At 52.8% G+C, this 15,670-nt stretch overlaps 1 protein-coding gene across 4 annotated transcripts in view; it reads right to left on the bottom strand.

Moving 5' to 3' along the window:
- Positions 1–3,677: 3,677 nt before the first annotated feature.
- The window catches only part of SGSM3 (small G protein signaling modulator 3), a 59,664-nt gene continuing 47,671 nt past the window's right edge, over positions 3,678–15,670 (bottom strand). For all 4 annotated transcript variants that reach the window (XM_074941664.1, XM_074941667.1, XM_074941666.1 and 1 more), the window contains 8 exons: positions 15,571–15,620; positions 13,705–13,857; positions 13,415–13,485; positions 12,917–12,965; positions 12,328–12,413; positions 11,468–11,590; positions 9,143–9,203; positions 3,678–8,404 (listed from right to left, as the gene is read on the bottom strand). In XM_074941664.1, the coding sequence (XP_074797765.1) occupies positions 8,321–8,404; positions 9,143–9,203; positions 11,468–11,590; positions 12,328–12,413; positions 12,917–12,965; positions 13,415–13,485; positions 13,705–13,857; positions 15,571–15,620 (677 nt within the window). In that variant the 3' untranslated portion in view covers positions 3,678–8,320. The remainder of the gene's footprint in view (positions 8,405–9,142; positions 9,204–11,467; positions 11,591–12,327; positions 12,414–12,916; positions 12,966–13,414; positions 13,486–13,704; positions 13,858–15,570; positions 15,621–15,670) is intronic.

Below are 15,670 nucleotides of genomic sequence, written 5' to 3'. Positions count from 1 at the left end.
AGATGGAAGGGAATGGGGGGGAGGGCACAGGCATGGGGGCAGGGGGAGAGGCCAATCAACCAAAAATGAGCCCCTTGAGTGTAAACTCTTCCCCCAGTCGTGACCTCCTGTAGTGAAACTCGTACCATTGGGAAGGGCTGGCACAGCTGTTGGTGGGTCATTGTGCTCACTGGGGCTACAATCAGCAGGTTAGAGCAGAGCAGTAACCATAGCTGTCAGGGGACAGGGGCTGCAGGGGTCTGAGACTGGCTGGTTCCCTGCCTATACCCCTTCTCTAAAGCTGAAATAACACCACTGTATGGCAGGGAGACCTCCCTTGCTCCCTTGGCTTGCAGGAACAGCTCAACTGGGAGCCCGGAGAGGGGAGTGGCATGGGGCAGCCTAAACGCAATTAGGAAACAAAGGGGTTTACACTGTTCTGGGAGGGCGGAAGGGTGAATGGTCACTGACAAGGACTCCTTGTGTTAGGCAGCAGCTCAGCTATTCCTCCCAGCTGCTGTTTAAGGAATGGGGAGTGCTCCCTCAAGCACTGTGAGCCATGGCCCCGCTCTTTCTCCAGGCCAGAGCCGTCATGCCCGTCTCACAGGAGAGGCTTCAGGCCAAAGGGATGCTCGAGCAATAAGACACGTTCCACCAGAGGCAGTACAAGGGACTGGAGAGGTTAGGATCTGCTGTGTGGCAGGAGGGGCGAGAGCTACATGGAGGAATGACCAGGCAGCGCACCCTTCACTCTGGGGAGCCCTACAGTCACAGATGCTAGTGCCCAAAGACATACCCTCCCTCTAGCAGGTCAGACTCTTGCTTGTTAGGGGCCCTGTGCTAAGCCCTTCATACAACCCAGAATGAGAAACCAGACCAGGGAGAAGGGGATCATGACTGGAAACCCAGCCGTCCCAAGAGCAAAGTGGAGTAACTTGCCACAGGAGCTTGTAGGGCACGGCAGTTTAAAACTCAGGCAGTCAAGGGGGCTCATGAGCTTTCTGCCACTCAGGTGGAAGGTGACTACATGGCCTCCACTTTCCAGCTCTGAGGTGCTGTTACTCGTGGTAGAGCAGGTACTTGCCTAGAATCCCATAGGGTCGAGCTTCAGCTTTGTGTGTGTGGCTTTTGCAGGGCTCTGATCCTGGGTGGGGTGTTGGGTGGGAGGAGGGGTAGGTGTGTCCTCTGCAGCAGGTGTAAGAGTCATGGCTGCAGCCCAGAAAAGGCTAAGCCTGCTGCTGGGTTCATGCTGCACAAAAGGAGACTTTGGCCCAAGCTGCATTACGGTGCTAAAGTCCTGCTCTTTCCATCGGGGCCCCAGCCTCCCGCAGACCTGGGGTGGGCCAAGAATCCCAGCACAGAGGCTGCAGCAGGCCCTTTGCTCATTCTGTCCCCTGGGGTTGGTACTCAGTCTGCAGCCCAAACCGTGAGGACAGGGAGACTTCCCTGCTGCTACAGGGCTTCACAGAAATGAAGGGGAGAGGGCAAGTCTGAGTGGTGAGCGCCGGCTGTGCTCATGCTGCCCTGCAGCAGTGGCAGATGTTTCCTTGCAGGGCAGGGCTCTGGCCCAGGCCCCGCTCTGGGAGGTGTGTGGAACGCTATTCTCAGGCATCCCTAAAGCAGGTGCAATGGCAGGACGTTCTCTGCTGGGCTGTGCCACGTTCTCCCCAGTCCCAGAGGAGTAAAAGGAAAATAAATCCATTTTCTTACTAGAAATTTAACAACCAGTCTCCCTTCCACCCCACATTACTCCCTATGCTGCAGTAGGGTGGGGATTTTAGCTTAGTTTATGGGACCTAGAAATGGCCGCCTCAACCCCAAGTGGCTTTGGTAATTACGGCTGAGTTTGGAGGGGGGGGTCTGCTTTAACTTCTTATTAGTCCTAGTTCCCTTCTAGGCTTGTTCTGTCTCTGGTCATTCATCATCCCGTGTGTGAAAAGTGAACCAGCCATGCTGTTTGGATCCTCCCCTCTTCTGCCCCAGACAGGTGCTGGTCCTGTGGGAAGCGGGTAGGTCTGCTGAATATCATGTCAGTGTATCTTACTGTCTGGAGTCTGTCCCTGGGAAGAGACATGCCTCAGGGTTGGGGAGGGGGTCATGTTGCTTTCTTGCCTCTTGGTACCTGCCCTTCATTAGTAGCTAAGGAAGACACTCTGTACATGTGTATATACCGCTCTAGCTGTTCTTGAAGGGAAAGTGGGGAGGAGTTGCATCCACCTCCTACTCTGTGTCAAGGCATAAACAGCAGCTGGGCATGGTGTAGCTGAATCACAGTGGGGGAGTGTGTCTTGCTTTGCTGGAGTCCCTTCTGCTTGTTCTGGGAGGAGAGCTGGTATTTTAATTCTGTGTGGTTTGGGGAGGAGATGGAAGCAGGCCATGGCTTAGCTGTTCTAGCCGTATTGCACGTGCCAGTGAAAGCAGATTGCCTTTTTCTACTAGTCTCAATGCTGAAGCTGTACCGCCCTCCCTACTCCAATGGTGTTGTGGAGAAGCCATGTGTCCTGAGCTTTAGAGCAGTTGTGTAACTGTCCTTGTTCCCATTCCCCCCCTCCCCCTCCTGGGCATGAATGGACTGCTGAACCAGGCTTCTCTCTCATGGTCTGGAATAGCCCTAGCTGAGCTCTCTCTTTTGTATCAGGGCAGTAGAAATAATCAGTTCTTTCCTGGGGGGCTCACACCACCAGGGCTGCTGCATCTGTTCTGCCCAGAACTCTACATATCACTTCACCCTTTGGAGTCTGAGCACGGTGTCTATGTACATGCACCCACCTGAATCACTTACTCAGTGCTCTTGGGGTTAAAGAAATTGTGTTTGAGGCAGAACAAACCCATGTCCTTTAACCCTTGGGACCCAGGCTGGAGGGGCTTCCAGCCTAATCTAAACTGCTCCAGTATTGTGTGAAAACCAGGCTGTCAGTGCGGCCTTGGAGGCTGTTTTTTTTGTGTACCCCAGTGATCCCTGGCCCCCCACTGGAGCCTAGCTAATTTTTTTTGTACAAATAAGAACCTAAATACAACAGAGTTAATATTAAGCAGAAAACAAATTATCAAAGTGCAATGAGATAATGCAGGAAGGTGGCATCAAACCAGTTCCCCAAGTGGGGTAGGGGGAGAGGGTGGGTGTACCAGGTTGCTCGCCCCTGCTGCTGGGGGAGTGCAAAATCCACAGGGGGCTATTGCTGCATAGGAAGAAGCCTAAGCCCCTCTGTGGACTGAGGTAGCTGGTATTGAAATGATACTAGAGCTGGGCTCCCATTGCTGGTGGTGCTTCTCAGTGGAGGGTCAAGTGGGGAGGTGGCCTGTACTGGGGACAATTAAAACCCTTTCTTCCAGAGAGTGACTCAGAGGTCCTTGCTGAGAAGCAGGATCATCCACTTCTCTGTACTCTTGGAGATGTTCCGGCAAGAGGCCCTTTTGCATCTCTCACAGAAAGACAGAAGCCTGATGTTCTGCCTCTACCTTGAATGTAACCCTGAATCTTTCTGCTGTAACCACTACTTGTGTATTTGAGTTGCGTGCACTCTCCCTTCCGCTATGCAGCACCAGCAAGGGCTGATCAGCACAGTCTGAGACAATAGGCTCCAGCATGAACACTCAACTGGAAAAAGACAAGAGTTAAGAGGAGAGAGAATGGATCCTTACATTGAATTATTTTTTCAGTTACAAATATTTGGAAAAAATCCATTTTATTAAAAAATAAAGAAAAAACATGATCAAAAGCTCTGTCTTGTAGGCAGTGGTGAAGGGAGAGATACAGGGACATCTCTGCCCTCACAGGCTGAGATCCCTTCATCTTTTGTCTTTGAAATGGAGGTATGGGAAGCGAGGAGGAGGTGCATTATTTGTGCCTACAAGCAGCTTCCCCTTCCCAGCATGCTCAGACTCATTTTCAAATGCTGTTGAATTTTGTTCTTGGTGATTGGGCAGAAATGATGAGAGGCACCGGCAGGGACATTTCCATACACGGCGGGGAACTAACCGCCTGCACATAAACAGCAAGTTTCTCTTTGTCCTTTCTTCCCCGCCAGTGAGGACAGATTTTAACCCACTTCCTTTTCTCCAAGACTAGTAAAATGTCTTCCCCTTGGTTCAATGTAGAGGGAAGTGGGAGATCCAGTTATTTAGTATGGGCCCTGATGTGTGCTCTGCTTTACGACATGTATGCACCCTACACTCTTGACCAGAGATTGTAAATAACTGTGTCAGTGGGTGAGTGTCTGTGAAGTGCAGGGTCTTCTGCTCCCAGCTGAAAGGACATAGGGAGATATGGACCCATCACCACTCCAATTCTTAACTGCCTACAGCTCAAGCTAGAGCAACTGCAGTGACAGCTGCTTCCTGGCCTATTAGTTTTGGGTTTTTCCCCCCCAAGTTGTTGCACAACTTTGGGTGGGGAGGGACTCTGAAATTCTTGCCCCTTCAGCCTTTGTGGTCTATGGCACTTACCCAGATTATACTTAAGATGCTGAGGTTCCAGCCCTGTCAGAGCTGCCACAGGTCTTTTCCTTATAGTGATAGGATCTGTAGCTGTCTGTAGTGCCTCAGAAAAATCTCACGTCCCATCCAAGTGCAAAGTCTGCATGGAGGTTTAAGGGCAGGTCCCCCAAGAACACTCCTCAGCCCCAGCAGGGCCTGATTTCTAGCCTCAACCTCTCAGGCCATACCGGTGACGTCTAGACTCAGTTTCAGAGCTGAAGGCCTCTAAAAGAAGAAAACCACTTTCTCCTGCCAGAGACTTCTTCAACCAAGCAGCACCTTCCTTGGTGCTATCTGACACCTCTAGCAGATGCATCTAGAACCAAGATGACCACCTCAAGAGCACCAAAATCAACAGCCTCTTGAAGCCTCAGAAACCACTCAGCCCCCAACCAAGTGCAAGGGCCTACCTACAAACAACTCCTAGGCCATGTCAGCCTCCACATTCATTATGCCAGATGCAAGGCGGCATCTCAGATGGTCAAGCCTTGCTAAGGATTATGTATACCCCAGTCTTTCCAAACAAATCACTGTGCTTCCATGAGTACTAGTCTCTCTTAGGTGGAAACCCCATTCTCAAGTCTGCCACCCTCAAAAATCTTCACACTGGATGCCTCTTTTGGGTGGGGTGCTACAGCACAGGGAAAATGGTCCTCACAAAAGAGATCGCTCCAAATCAACATCCTGGAACTAAGGGACGCACACTACTCATGTTAGCACTTGATAGAAAGGGCCCCCCTGTCAGGGTAACAGTGGACAACAGTGCAGCTCTGTATTATGTAAACTGATGAGAGGGAACAAGATCTTGGTCCTCATGTGCAGAATGGCTGTGGTTCTAGTACATCTCTCCTCACATAGATACTTCAGTGGTTTACCAGCAGTTGCGAAGTCCCTGCTTTCTCATCCTTGAGACTTACTTCTGATAGCCATCACCTCAGCCAGAAGAATATGAGAACTCAGGGGGTCTCATGGCAGATCCACCATCCACTACGTCCTAGCGTGACAAGGTCATGCTGCGCCCCCATCCTTGATTCCTCCCTAAAGACTTGTTGGAATTTCACACCACCCAAGACAGCCATTTACCGGTATTTTATCCTCAGCCACTACCTTGAGGGAGGAAGCTAGTCTCCAAACATTAGATGTAAGTAGGGCCCTTGCCATCTACCCTGCCAGGATTAAGACTCTATCCTTGGCCAAAAGGATGAGGGGACAGCTGCTTTCAACTCAGCCTGTCCAAGAGGGTTTGATTGTAGCTTGACCTGCTGTGAAATATCCCCCTCAGCAAGTGAAGGCTCAGTCCACTGCTCTAACCTTCTTTAAGGACATCGCCATCTCAGAAACCTGCAGGGCTGCAACCTGCTCCTTGGTTCACACATTTGTCAAACATTACACCATCAGCCCTGCATCCACAGCTGACATGACCTTGGGTGACAGTCCTCCAACCTGTCTTCAATTCACCTCACCACCCGCCTCTGTGTTGACCTACTGCTTAGGGAGGCTCCAGTGTAGAAGATTCTTCAGGTCAGAGAGAGGCTACCTAGCTGTACAGTAATGTGAGGTCTTCAAGATGTTTTATGCCTCAGGGTGTTCTACCTCCTGCTCGTCTTCCAGGTGTTATAGTAGAGAAGGAATTGGAGCAGCAGTGGGTTTACACCACCCTGTGTGTCCCCACTTGGAGTGCGAGGTGTGGTACTGCAACACGGTTTAGTCTCTGGTAAGAGTGTAGGGTGTGTGCACATCCTACAGTGGAGCACCCCCCAAGGAGCAGGTATCCTGCAAGTGGATCCAGTCCTGGTAGAGTAGAAACAGGCTGGCATGCCCTGTGCTCATCCATACCCTCCCATTTGTCTCCAACCTTCTTGAGGCTTCCATTGGTCATGTTTAGGACACAGGAGTACACAATTCCTAAAGAGCTGTCAAGTGAGGCTCTCCTGTTTTCTTTGCTTCCCTCCTGGAAGTATAAAGGGCACCTTACTTCTTAACTGTGTTCAGCCCTGGACTCCGTTTTGAGACAGTCTCTCTTCCCCACTCCCCTGCACTGAGACATGTGGTTGCCTTGCGAAGAACACTCTCCCCCCTTTGTTTTTTGACAGATGAAAAAGTTCAGAACAGCTTTTCCTGCTGTGTCTTTTTACACTGATAAGTACCAGGGATGTGATTTTTATTTGTACAGTTTAAAACTATTGTTGACAAACATCACCATTAGAGGTGTCCTGAATATTCCATCCCCCTATGCTCTCACTAGTTCTGGTACCTGCTTTAGTCAGCAAGCCAGGGTTTACCTAGTCTTTCCTGGCCCTACTGTTGCACTGTAGAATTGGTGCTAATGCAGTACCCACAGCTGAATATTCTGTTCTGCAACACAGAGGGGCACCTTTCCCTTCAGGGGTGGGGATACAATTCGGTGTGCCTGTAAATCACACTGCTCTTGTTTGCTACCACTGCACAGTGCAGCCTTGTCCAATTTGCTAAATTCCAAACCAAGCCATAAAGGATTAAGACCCATTTCAGCTGGAGACAGGGACAAAAGAGAGATGAGATGATTTCAGGGTCACTGAGTGAGATAAGACTAATTCACTGCTCCTTTAAAGCCACTCCTCTTTCCCTCCAGGAGCACAGAGGGCAGGCATCCATCTTAAACCCCACAAAGACCTGCAAAAGCAAAGCAAAAGGCTCACCTGCCAGCCCCTGCTGGAGAAAACCACCAAAGCTCTCCCAAGATGCACTTTATTTACAATCCCAAAGGCTAAAGGAAAGTAAGAATCTAGTGTTATTTCATGAATAGTTTGTGCTCACAAACAAGTGCTTTCATTGATAAAGTCACAGACTCCATGGAACAGAGCTACCCTACAGAAGTAGTGATGCTCCACTCCTAGCTTACAATCCTCAGCCTCTTCCCACAGGGCAGGGGCTGAGTTAGTCTCCCTGAGCCAGCTCAGGCCTGAACCCATTTCCTGAGCTAAGATGATGCCAAAATATACAGATACGTCTAGAGATCATTTACAGCTTTTTGGTTAAATTTAAAACAACACAGCTAGAGGCTAAACTGACAGCATGATACTCCCTCAGGCTAGGGGAGAACTGGGGCTTCCCTCCACACTTTTGAGAAAAGGCCCCATCCCCTAAGGCAGTTGTAGCTGGTAATTGGCTGCTCCCCTAGGCACATCTTGTCAGCACCCCAATCTGTCCCTGTCAGTACTAGGGCAACAAGACAAAAAATCTTTCACAGAGGGAGGCTCCCAACGCACAAGTGACAGGGAAGCAGAGGTCAGCCACTGGTTCTGCTGCCTCTCCCCCTTTTCCTGCCACAGGCTGGTGAGAAACACACAGCTCCCCCCCTTCCCCCCCAGCTGCAACAGACCCCGTCGTTATCAAGCAGCCAGGAGAAGCTGCCTCTTCAGCTGCTGCCCTCACGTTCTGAGCTACAGTGGCACTTGGAAATGTTGTACAGACACAAAGATCTGCTCACTAACCCCTAGGATAGGAGGGAGAGGGGGTCATGAGGCAGATAAGAACCCTCTCCCAGAGGACCAGCAAAAGGGAAGCTAGAGATCTGGCCAGTGGAGTGTCCTCCCCTCCCCGAGCAGTGCTTACAGCTGGGGGCAAGGGAACACATGGGAATGGGAGCTGGGCAGCTGGTGCAGGGTGCACTGCACAGGCTGGGGGAAGGATTCTGCCTGCAAGACCACACCATGCCTTCAGAAGACTAACCACACACAGCCCTCCACCCACCCATTGCCTCAGGTGCAGTGCCCGCCAAGCTGGAGAGGCTGTTGCTTCAGCTGGGCTGAGAGCAGTCAAGGGTGAGGGCGGGAGGAGAGTGTGTGTTGCATGTGGCAGTCTAGAAGGTCCACAGTGGATTGGGTCAGCCATCTATGTCCCAGCTGAAGAGATGGTGCTTCACCAGCATGTCCTGCACTCCTTCCTTCAGTGGCTTCTTCTCCTTCTCCTGTAGGAGGACAGGAAAGGGCCAAGAGTCACTAAGCAGCCATATGCAGGTGTCATCAGACTCTACGTGCAGGTGGGGGAGAAGGGAAGTGACTTCTGTAGGCAGCTGCTGCTCCCCACCGCTTGCTCTCTCTCCCTCCAAGCCCACCATCTCAACCCTGCAGTCTAGTTGGGGTATGGAGGGAACAGGGAACGGGTGCTCAGGGAGACCACCTGCCCCTGGCCCTTTGCTGCTGGTGCAACTGAATGAGTCAGAACCTTGTTCTCCAGGGGTCCAGTGCTCACCCTCCTAGCCAAGAGAGGACAAAGCAAGCAGCGAAGCCACGCTCCTTGGGGTATGAATAAGAACCGGTGTGGGAAGAGCCTGCAATTTGCTCCACCCCCACTAACCCCACCAGGGGGGCAGAAGCTGATCCTCTTTTCAAACACCCAGGATGGTGTCGGTGATTCTCAGGAGATCCAAAACCTACCATATTGCAGAATCCTGCGCAGCTGAGGGGCCTCGCCCTGGCTCTGCCAGACCCAGGCGGAGGCTGCTCCACCAGGAAGGGACTGTTCCTTGGCTCACAAGGCAGGGAGACGACCAGACATCAAGTTCAGTGTCAATTTGGGTCAAGTCCCCTTGAATAAAGTGCTGTCTGCAGCCTGGGGCCTGTTTAACGTGCAAGGAAATGGGGAGGGCAGGCTACTTCTGGGGCAAGGGGGGGCGTCCAGGCCCACTCTCAGCCTGGTCACTCACCTCTCTCTTTATAGGAAGTTCCCAGTCCTGAGAGAGACTGAATGCAAATCTGGAGAGGACCCTGCAATACAAGGCAATGGTTATGCCCTTACAAAACCAGCCATGCCATGCATCTGTAGCAGACTCGCAGCTTTTATTAGCAAAAAAGAGACCTGTTTCTAGCCCTCAGGCTGTGGAAAAAAGCTTGAAAACATGACCTAATTGCAACTGATGCAGAGATGTCTGCCTGGGTCTGCAGGCAGCCTGAAACAACAGTTCAGAGAGGTGTGAACTGCCCCATGCATCTTAATGGGAAGTTAACAACATCATCCACTGCTCTGGGGCCCAGCCGGCACCACCCAGCAGAGGACTATATGTTACAGGAGGAGGAGGGTGTAGTAGGTCCAGACCAACCCAATACACCCTGGGGGCTTCTACAGCTGCTTCTCCCCACCTCTCTGGGACAGGAAGCGGGAACCCCCGCTCAGCGTTGCCACTCCAAGCAGTAAGTGGACCGAGAGCAGGGGCAGAGGGGAACCCTCAAGTACTGGAATACCTTCTTTGGGCCTTGCCCTCACCCCCCCAGGGCCGGGGTTCTCACCACACACACACACACACTCCCGTTGGGAGAAACAGAAGCAGCTGAGCTCGCCCCAATGTCAAACAGAAGCGTGGGAGCTGATCCTCAAACCCTTCTGCAGAGAGCTAATGTCTGCCCAGCGAGGGGAGGATGGAGAGCACTGAGCCTCCTCCCCTGGTCCCGATGGAGAAATTGAGCTCAGTGAGCTGGCCAAGGCCCAGCAGCGACAGCGCTGGGACTAGAGTTTCGCAGGTGTTTGCTCATTCCTCAACAGCTCCTCAGGGCCCCCTCCCCCGGTCAGTACCGAACCCAGGGGGCCGATAAAGGTGTTCATGGCAAATCCTTCATTACGTGGCAACAGAGAGCTGCCCCCATTCGATCCTGGGCTTCAGCTCCCCACAGTACATTCCACCCATGCCCCAGCAGGCTTAGTCTCAGCCTCACCCATTGGTGGCTCTCCTTGTTCACACATGGCCTCTCGGCACTTGGCCAGCTGAGCCCCAGTCAGGGCTTGAAAGTGCTTGCCATACACTGTCCCTTCAGCCAGGCCGTTTTGTTGCATGGTTGGAGTTTCCAATGGAACCTGCTCTCGTGTCCTGACGGTGAGCAGGGTTGGGGTGTGGGGTATCAGGAGCAAAGAAGCAGCTACATGCAGACAACTGCTGCCTTTTCAATGGAAAACCTTCTCCCTGCTTCAAGAACATCCCCAGGAGAATGGGGGATCCTGAGCTGCAGCAATGGGAACACCATAGCTGCTCCAGGCCGGCTGCCAGCTCCTGGGATGGGAACCTGTCACACTCCAGCCCCGGTGAAGGGGGATGGAAGTAACAGGCTGGTGAAAGGGCACAAGCCATTTCCAGCGGGAAGAAGGGAGGTAGAGGCAGAGGCAGTGATGGAACGTGTGTCAATGACACAGGCTTGGCCTGGAGCTGGTTCTTGAGCCAGCAGCAGAGCTCCCAGGAACTGGTTCATTTCCCCTCCCCACAGGCAGTGCTGGAGGGGACAGGAGTGCTGGGGGTGGGGAAGCCCAAGCCCACCTGCTGCTCCCCCAGCAGGGCAGGTGTGGATGGGGATGGAGAGAAGCCATTCAGTTTGCTTCAGCTCTGCCACTAGGTTGAAGCCAAGTTCCCTCACCATCTCGCCATTTAAGCTGGGTCTTGTCCTCTGGCTGGCTTGATGGCTGACCCTCATCTAGGCCTCCAGTTGCTGAGCCTGCAGCCAGTCACCCTTCCTGGCTGAGCCTTTGGGGAACAAATCATCTCGCTACCAGTCCCAGTTCAGGCACTGTCAGCAGCTCCTCCTCCCTGCCGGATTCACACTGGACAGCCCCCACTAGGTGCTAGATTCCGGGGAGCATGGGTCCTTCAAGCAGGGAGGGGTTTTGCGGGTTGCTCCATTACAGCAGGCTCAGTGCAAAGCAGCTAGAGGCCTGAGAGCAGCAGCCACCTGTGTGTAGATGCTGCTTCCCACACACACCCTCACCAGGCCCTGCTCTTAGTCAGAAAGTGAGAGAGAGTCCCATTCAGCCAAACACAGTGTAAACAGCAGCTGCTGCTCTGGGGCATTTGGGAGGAAATCCCCAGGAGTGGGGTGCAGCTCTGCTGGCAGAGCTGTGTGAGGACGTGAGTGTGACACGAATGGTATTGTGGCAGGTTACACAAACGGCAGACCACCTGCTCACTGCAGCATGATAGCCAGCTGAATGCTCAATAGCAAGGGGTCAACAAAGGCCAGGAGGGCGCTGCAGCACGCAGGGCCATACTCACCTGAGCTCACACTTGATCTGTACCCAGCCGGGACTGCGCAGGAAGGACCAGGGATGGAACCATTTCTCCACTGTCTGCAGGCTTGAGCACAGCACCTCCAGCCACAGGTGCAGGACCTGCTCACTGCACGAAGGGAGGGGGAAGAGTCACTAGGAGCCAGGGCCGTTATCAGAGGACTGGGTGGCCCCTCCCTCTGGGACACACAGTTCCCAATCCAGCCCCTGACCGCAACTCATCATTCTCTTCCCCTACAGGAACAGGGAGGACACCAGGGAATTGCTCCCTCATGGGAGAGTCTGGGTTGAGTGTACCTGAAAATAAGGCACTGGCTTCTGGTCAGTGCTCTGCTCCCTCGCAGTGCGGGTGGCCACTAGGGATGTAAAAGATTAAACCATTAACTGGTAAGCATTAGGCTTACCATTAACCAGAACTTAACCGTTAACCCCCGTGCTGTGCCGGGCAGGCTGGAGTGGCGCCGGCCACACCAGGCCGGTGAGACCCCAGCCCCTGTGGCCGTGCTGCCGGACCAACATCAGTTAACGGTTAACCATTAAACGATATAATTTTAATCATTTAACTGGTTAACTTTTTCAACCAATATTTACATCCCTAGTGGCCACTTGGGGGAGGACAGAGCTTGGTGACACAAGCTGTGTGGGGGAGGAGACTAAAATTACTACTGATTCCCAGCTTGTTCCAAACCCCCTGCAACCTCCTGCCTGTTCCCCAGATCCCCTGCCCACCCCAACCTGGCCTCAGCCCCTCACCTCACTGTCCCGCCTTCTACTCACTCCCATCTCCCAGCCTGCCCCAAGCTCATCACCGAAGCAACGCTCAAGGAAATGGGCTGAATAACTCACTTGAGTCCAACACAGATGAGGGAGCGAAGCTTCACGTCCATCTGAGCGTGCGCAGCGTCGTGCGTCATGTTCACGGACTGCACTGCCTGCCGGGCGGGGAGGAGGTAGTTACTACGTTCCCCAGGGGGCTCCCACATGGAGAGCCGCTACAGCTACACAGCCTAGTGCACGCTCTCCCTGCAGTTCCCCTTCGCTCAGTGCCATCCCAGAGCTCAAAGAAAAGGAGGACTTGTGGCACCTTAGAGACTAACCAATTTATTTGAGCATAAGCTTTCGTGAGCTACAGCTCACTTCACCAGAGCTCTGTTTACCACTTCCTGTAGGCATCACCAGGACCACAGCTCCTGTAGCCTTCCCTACAGCGCCACCTGCTGGGAGAAGCTCAGAGCAATTGAACGGGCTGCACAGACCAGGGGAGGTGCAGAGGTGGGTCTGGTTGGTTACCCTCCAGGATTGGCCTGGAGTCTCCAGGAATTAAAGGTTAATCTTTAATTAAAGATTATGTCATGTGATGAACTCTCCAAGAATACATCCAGCCAAAACTGGCAACCCCAGTCTGGCCCCTGTGCAGGCAGGGCAAGGTACTCACCCGGTAAAGCAGCTCTTCTGGAGTCAGAACTTTTCCATCTTCATCCAGTCTATAAAATCAAAGCAGAGACCCACGTTACCCCACAGAGTCATCTGCCGACTTCAAGACACGGCTCGGCAGGAGCGCACCCCAGAGATGGGAGCCATGCTGCTCGGAGAAACACACAGCTCAGCTACTGCCACCAGGAGACTGGGGCTGTGGGTCCCGATGCTCGCTACTGCTAGGGGCCGAGAGGCAGCCACAGCCATACCACATGGGAACTGGGGGTTTTTAGAGACAAGAACAACCTGTCGGCCCCATGTGCAGTCTGTGTCAGTATGGCTCCACTTGCAGTCCCAGGCGGGGCAATGCAGGGCCCTGCCCATTCGGAAGAAGGAACATGTCACAGCCCAGAAGAAAAGCACGACCTTTCCAGGTGGGAGAGAGGAGTGCAGGCTTGACAAGGAGGACTTGGGGCAAGAGGATGCGAGCCTGTCAGTATGACTAGAGCAGCCTCACCTGTAAGTCTTACAGAGCACGAGGCGGGAGTACACTGAGTCGAAGTCTCGTTCCACCTCCCGTCCGGCGGCCTGATGGGAAGAGGATGCAGTCAGACCTACAGGCTGTTGATAGCACCCCCGCCCTCACATACAGAACCTCCAGCAGGAGCACCCCACCCGCAGCGGAGGCAGGACAGACCTCAAAGTGCCCAGCAGGGAAGAAAGCCGAGTGAAGGCTGTGTTCCTGTGGTCTTGCTGGACCAGAGCCCCACTATCCCTACATCCCCTGTCCCCGAGTGCTACTCTCACCTCTTCGATAAACAGCCAGGGGTGGCAGGGCCCCCCCAGCAGGGATGGCTTCTTTAACCCATGCTCAAAAATAGACTTCAGCGCTGGACAGAGCGTCCCTCGAACCAAGTCTGTCACCCCCTCTGTGACCGAGTCGTCGCCAGCAACGGAGTACTGAGGAATGAAAGGAGTTAGCTCTTAGCCTCTTGGAGATGGAGACAGCCCCCCAGAGCAGAGAGGTGTGGGGTGGGGACACAGAGCCATACCTCTTCTCCAGACAGGCCCTCCCACCCAGACTCCTTTATCTCCTTTCGTCACCCACTCTAAACACTCCCCTACCCCACTCAGAGCCGACAGCCCCAGGGACTGGAAGCTGGTGCCTGAGCACAGAACTTGCTTTGCTGGGATGTACTGATGTCCGGACTAGCAGGTCTGTGAGGAGCAGGGCTGGTTCCATCGAGACTTAGCTCTTGAGAGGTCCCCCTCCCCATGCTCTCACTGACCACAGCTGAGGGTGTCTCATTCACAGAGCTACTTGCTTCCCCGGCCACACTCAGGGCCCGATGCAGCCCATACATCTTTCTCCAGGCAGGGACTTTGAACTGTGGAAAGCTAGACATCCGCAAGGCCCCTGAAAGGATGCTCTTGAGGTTAACACCCAGGACTCTGGGTCAGAAGATGTGGGACTTATTCCTGGCTCTGCACAGACTGTCTCTGTGACCTTTGGCAAGTCAATTCATCACTCTGTGCCTCAGACTCCTATCTGAGTTGCAGCTAGCAAGAGATGTTAAGAGTAACAAGAAGGGTTTCTTCAGGTATGTTAGCAACAAGAAGAAAGTCAAGGAAAGTGTGGGCCCCTTACTGAATGAGGGAGGCAACCTAGTGACAGAGGATGTGAAAAAAGCTAATGTACTCAATGCTTCTTTTGCCTCTGTCTTCATGAACAAGGTCAGCTCCCAGACTAAAAATTAAAGAGTCCAGTGGAGGGCAACAAAAATGATTAAGGGGCTGGAGCACATGACTTATGAAGAGAGGCTGAGGGAACTGGGAGTGTTTAGTCTGCAGAAGAGAAGAATGAGGGGGGATTTGATAGCTGCTTTCAACTACCTGAAAGGGGGTTCCAAAGAGGATGGATCTATACTGTTTTCAGTGGTAGCAGATGACAGAACAAGAAGTAATGGTCTCAAGTTGCAGTGAGGGAGGTCTAGATTGGATGTTAGGAAAAACTTTTTCACTTGGAGGGTGGTAAAGCAGTGGAATGGGTTACTTAGGGAGGTGGTGGAATCTCCTTCCTTAGAGGTTTTCAAGGTCAGGCTTGACAAAGCCCTGGCTGGGATGATTTAGTTGGGGATTGGTCCTGCTTTGAGCAGGTGGTTGAGCTAGATGACCTCCTGAGGTCCCTTCCAACCCTGATATTCTATTCTATGATCTGTAATGGGGAAGGATAAGAGACTTCCCAATCTCACAGGGCCATCACAGGGTGTGTGTGTCTCATTCATTCACAGCTGTGAAGCACAGATTCTGGGGTGGGTGGGGCTACAGAAAGATTCATATTTTGCAACATTTGCAGGATGTCACTTCTTGGGCTCTCCTTGAGCCAGACTGTGGTTGTAGGGACCTCAGTCACTGCACAAGACTCCCTCCCATCCCACCCTGTGAATCTCCATCTCTGACCATCCTGTGGGCAAACATTCGGCAAATGCCCAAGGAAACTATCACCATCTGGCCACACTATTACGCTATGCCCTGCCAGTGGGGCAGAGGAAAAGTGGCATATAAACACGGATAGCCAGAAGGAGTGATGGCAGCAGGGAAGACACGCATGGGTTTTGGTAAGAAGGACAGTGGGGTTTTGCAAGGTGACCTACAAAATACAGGAATTTTTACCTCTTTGCTCCGTTCATCCAAGACCTCCACAAATTTTGCAGGAAACCAACCTACAAAGAGGAGACAAAGGGTGAGCCTGAGACATCGGGAAACCCTCACA

This window comes from Natator depressus, chromosome 1 (assembly GCF_965152275.1).
Source record: "Natator depressus isolate rNatDep1 chromosome 1, rNatDep2.hap1, whole genome shotgun sequence".
In the NCBI taxonomy this organism is placed as follows: domain Eukaryota; kingdom Metazoa; phylum Chordata; order Testudines; family Cheloniidae; genus Natator; species Natator depressus.
Note: the sequence above shows the minus strand (reverse complement) of the source record. Positions and strands in the feature narration are given on the sequence as shown.